This window comes from Cryptomeria japonica, chromosome 9 (genome assembly GCF_030272615.1).
Source record: "Cryptomeria japonica chromosome 9, Sugi_1.0, whole genome shotgun sequence".
NCBI classification, from domain to species: Eukaryota; Viridiplantae; Streptophyta; class Pinopsida; order Cupressales; family Cupressaceae; genus Cryptomeria; species Cryptomeria japonica.
In genome coordinates this window covers 705650364-705655488 of record NC_081413.1, presented here as the reverse complement: position 1 = coordinate 705655488, position 5125 = coordinate 705650364, and the positions used below count along the sequence as shown (strand labels likewise).

The 5125-nt window shown below is 30.1% G+C and overlaps 1 protein-coding gene across 1 annotated transcript; it reads left to right on the top strand.

The window, feature by feature from the left end:
* The first annotated feature begins 696 nt into the window (after positions 1 to 696).
* Positions 697 to 4375, top strand: LOC131073845 (aldehyde dehydrogenase 1-like). Its single transcript, XM_058010356.1, has 10 exons — positions 697 to 877; positions 957 to 1099; positions 1194 to 1347; positions 1748 to 1977; positions 2125 to 2214; positions 2789 to 2962; positions 3070 to 3207; positions 3596 to 3733; positions 3820 to 3881; positions 3986 to 4375. The coding sequence occupies exons 1-10, from the start codon at positions 733 to 735 to the stop codon at positions 4257 to 4259; spliced, it is 1548 nt and encodes a 515-aa protein (XP_057866339.1). The 5' UTR covers positions 697 to 732; the 3' UTR covers positions 4260 to 4375.
* Positions 4376 to 5125: the final 750 nt, after the last annotated feature.

Genomic DNA, 5125 nt, shown 5'->3' with positions numbered 1-5125 from the left:
TAATAAATTTTAAAGACCATAAAATTTCAACTAAGATACATAATATATCATTCTAATAATTTCTTTAATATTTTATAATCAAAATTAGTCCTCGAATTTCTACAATTTATATATTTTTATATATAATTAAAGGAATTTAGTCGTTCTTTGAATAGACTTATTAAATTGCCGTAGGAATTCTTAAAAGAAAATTTCACTGTAACCCAAAATTGCTCGTCGATTCATCGTTTAATTCAAATTCACTATCTTCTCAAATTTTCTTTATTTTTCTTTGGTCTAAAATGGGTAGTCAAACATATTGAATAATAATATCATCTTCAGATCTCAGATTAAGGATGATGTCCTTCCTCTCGTCATCCCAGAAATCATGGCTGTTAAAATATGGATTTTTTTTTTCATTTTGTCAAATGTGTCTTAATCCTTTTGCCAAATATGGACTGACTGTTCTTATCTTAAATTTTGGTGTCCTTATCTTTTACTTACTCTCATTTGTTTTTTCACATAAATTCTTTTTATTCCAAGATGGCAGGTTTATCTGAATTTTTTTATCCTTTAAACTTTCTTTATTATAACTTTCTTTGATTTTTGATGAATACCGTGCATCACTATTTATTTAAAAAAAAAAAAACTTTGCTGCCTCATCTTCCCATTTATAGAGATGATTCTGCCTTAGTTTACAAGTTGTGCAACAAACTTGATTTGAACAGAGGAAAAGAGAAAGAAATTGGGATCATGGCATCTCCTAAATCTAATGGTTTAGAAGCACAAGCAGGGCCTTGGAAGTTAGTGATGGAGGATGGAGGACCCATCAAATCTCCAGTCAAAGTGAAATACACAAAGCTCTTCATTAATGGAGAGTTTGTGGATTCAGTTTCAGGTAATTATCTTTGGTGGGTAGAAGATCAATTATGAGCTTTTTAACATCCATGAATGTCTTGTAATGGATTTATGTGCAGGGAAAACATTTGAGACATTTGATCCAAGAACAGAGGAAGTAATAACGAGTGTATCAGAAGCCACCAAAGAAGATGTTGATTTGGCTGTCAAGGCAGCCAGGGCAGCCTTTGATCATGGCCCATGGCCTCGCATGCCTGGTTCTGTGAGCTCTCTCACTCATCATCAAGGAAACTGGTTTTTTGACTTAATTTTTTAAGTAATAAATCATAACCCAATAAATGTTCTTCTGATTTCAGGAGAGGGGCCGCATACTAAACAAGTATGCAGATCTGCTTCAACAACATTCTGAGGAACTTGCACTATTGGAATCATGGGATGGAGGAAAACCTTTGGATCTTGTTAAAGTACTAGACATGCCAAAATCAATTGGCCTTCTTCAATATTATGCAGGTATAGATACGCATTTTGGTTGTAGTTGTGTTGGTTTGTGATTTACAGTTTGGTTGCAGTTGTGTCGGTTTGTGATTTACAGTTTGGTTGCAGTTGTGTCTTACTTTTTCTTCTTCTTTGTTTTTATTTGTAATTTATTTTTATAACTCACAACTTAAATCTCACACACTAAACTTTGACTTCTAGACTTAAAAATATTAAACACTCAAAATTGACTGATATTCTATAATACAATTAAAATTCTTATTTTCCATTTTATCTAATAAAACCTGTAAACATTTCTCTCAAAAACAAATGTTTATCCTGAGTTGAATCAGACCCATGATCTAGTACAAAAGCTTTAATCTTTGTTTGTATCATTTTTTTCAAAAAGGGTTCTCATGATGTTTACTTTTTGCAGGGTATGCTGATAAAATCCATGGGATGACATTAAAGATGAGTGGGCCATACCAAGGATATACATTGCATGAACCAATTGGAGTGTGTGGTCAGATTATACCCTGGAACTTTCCACTATTTATGTTTTTCACTAAGATTGCTCCTGCTCTCACCTGTGGATGCACACTAGTAGTCAAGCCTGCAGAGTTGACTCCTTTAACTGCACTCTACTGTGCTCATTTATCTATAGAGGTATATAATATATAACTTCTTATATTGCAGATAAATCTTCTGTTTCATTAGTTAAGTTGCAGGTTTTGATTGATTCGGAAGCCTTAAAATGAAGATATATTCAGAATGGTTTTTTAATGTTAGTTAATTGTTTTGTGAATAATATAGGCTGGAATACCTCCTGGTGTTCTTAATGTGCTTCCTGGTTTTGGAGCAATAACTGGTGCTGCCATAAGCAGTCATATGGACATTGATAAGGTATGAGTATAAAATATTAAATTGATTAGATTCATGTAATTTCCACATTTCATAATGTTGATTTTTTTCTCTTTTAATTCAAACTGTGTGATACTTTTCATTGTGAACGTTTTGGATCATACTACATGATCCATATTGGTTGTGATACTTTTCATCATCAATCTTTTGGATCAAACTACATGATCCATCATTCATCATCAATCATCAACATTTCTGATCATGCTACATGATCCACGTTAGTTTTTTTCACTTCTGATTGTGATGCTTCTCATCATCAACTTTCAGATCATACTACATGATCCATCATCAATCATCAATGTTTCGGATCATGCTACATAATCCATGTTAGTTTTTTTCACTTCTGATTGTGATACTTTTCATCATCAATGTTTCAGATCATCCTGATGATAGATCATGTAGTATGATTTGAAACTTCCCATAATATTTTTATTTATTAATTTTTTATTCAATTTTTTAATTTACTTATAAATATGTAAAATAGTGTAGTTAAAAATTTAATTTATATTTCATATTTGTTTAATTCTAAAACTGATATTGCATGCATATTGGTTAGATTGCATTTACAGGGTCAACTCAAGTGGGGAGATTGATAATGGAAGCTGCAGCCAAGAGTAATTTGAAGGCTGTGACATTAGAGCTTGGTGGGAAATCACCTTTAATTATCATGGATGATTTTAATATTGATGAAGCTGTAGAAATTGCAAATGCAGCCATATTCACATGCATGGTACGTTTCAATGCTTACTCATTTACATTAATAACTATATCATATAAATATCTATCAATATGTTTTTTTAGGAAAAATAAATAAAAACCTTTTGGATTATGTTATAGGGACAAATATGCATAGCTGGGTCACGAGTATTTGTTCAAGAAGGTGTTTATGATAAATTTGTGAAGAAAATAGCAGAAAGAGCAAAGAAGATTGTAGTAGGTGACCCACTGAAGGGAGGAGTACAACATGGCCCTCAGGTATCTCATTATTTGTTTTTTTTTTTATAAATATGTAAATTTATTTATAATCTAAGTTGAAAGAAAGTACTTAAAATCTATTAAACAACCTTTTATAAATGTGATTGAAGATTGTATTTCATATTAATGCAATTTATTTATTTTTTAAATTTATAATTTTCTTAATATTTACTTATGTATGATAGTAAAATTTGGTTAAATTGATACAATTTATATATTATTTTGTCTGTATCCAAATACAACTATTTTGTTATTTTATATAAGAAATATTTTTTCATAGTTATCTTTATAATTACAAAGCAATTGATCATATATAGAGTTCATATAGTGTTTATTTATTTTATACATATTAGAAGTGACAAAATATTATTTAATTTTTATTGTGCAGATTAATAAAATTCAGTTTGATAAAATATTGAAATACATTCAATATGGTAAGATAGATGGGGCCAATTTATTAATTGGTGGTCATTCCTTGGGTGAAAAGGGATTTTACATCGAGCCTACAATTTTTATTGATGTTGAGGTAATTCTAATATTTTATTGTAGCATTAGTTACTTTGTATGCATCTAGTCAATTATTCAACACTCTTTTATTATAATTTAATGCAGGATAATATGAGGATTGCCAAAGAAGAAATATTTGGCCCTGTCATGTCTATTTTCAAGTTCAAGTAAGGATGTTTATAAATAGGTTGTTTTAATATTTCTTTAATATATTTATAGCATTGACATGTTATACGACATTTATTTTAACCTTTACAATGTGTTTTTGCAGAACTATAGAAGAAGTAATAGAAAGAGGAAACAAGACAATCTATGGTCTTGCAGCTGGAGTTTTGACTCAAAATATTAATGTAGCTAATAGAGTTGCAAGATCTCTCCGTGCTGGAACTATGTGGATTAATACTTATCTTGTAGTTGATAATGATTCCCCATTTGGAGGATACAAATTGAGTGGACTTGGAAGAGAGTATGGACATCATGGCCTTCAAAATTATCTACAAGTCAAGTCAGTTATTACTCCTCTTCATGAGTCCCCATGGCTCTGAGGTTCTCACCTTACATACTTCTAGTCATGAGTCACCATGAGCCACCTTACATCTAATTTCTATGTTAGGTTATTTTCATGACTTTTTTGCATGGTTATCAATTCACTAAAATAAAATCCCACTATGTAGTAATATGCTTCTAAAGTTTTATATTATAAGGATTGCTTATGTTTATATACATATATATTGTCCATTGTATTAAGATATTATTACGATGACTGATCCAATTTGAGGATATATATCGATGAGATTAGATGACATTTTATATTATATTATAAACAAAATTTAATGTAAAAATATTACTTTCTCAAAAGGAAAATTGTGCTCTTTTGAGAGAATTTTATGGTTGTGTACACTCAAATTAATTTTAGTTAATTGAAATGATTAAAGAAAATAAATTGATGAAAATATGTAAAGATATATATATTTTTTCGAATACAAAATTAGAAAATTCAAAGGACAAAAAGGCTTTGATTAACATCTAAGAATTTTGTCTAAAACCCAACTCTATGATTCAAATAACTTGAAGACCTACAAATAAAAAATACTACCAAATTGTACAACAAAGTTACAAAAGAATAAATTAAAAGCATGATTTAAACCACTTTAAATGAAAAACATAAATGAATCTACAAGAAAGAAAACATTTGCAAACCTCCATGTGGTTAATAAAAAAATAAAAAAATGGAGGTTATTTAGGAACTTGCCTTGTCAAGTCCCTACTTTGGTCTTTCCACCTCCACAATAGCCAAATAGATAGCAAAATGTGGGGGAATGGGGCTCACTAGCCTAGACATGCGAACTAGGAACCAAACCCAATCCCATCAATTCTATTGGAGAACAACCAATCAAGTCATACTTCAATC

Excerpts from the sequence above, each read along its gene's own strand:
- LOC131073845 (XM_058010356.1), top strand. The coding sequence starts at position 733 with ATGGCATCTCCTAAATCTAATGGTTTAGAAGCACAAGCAGGGCCTTGG. Across the intron at positions 1,100-1,193 it reads GGCCTCGCATGCCTGGTTCT|GAGAGGGGCCGCATACTAAA; the intron begins GTGAGCTCTCTC and ends TTCTGATTTCAG. Across the intron at positions 3,882-3,985 it reads ATGTCTATTTTCAAGTTCAA|AACTATAGAAGAAGTAATAG; the intron begins GTAAGGATGTTT and ends GTGTTTTTGCAG.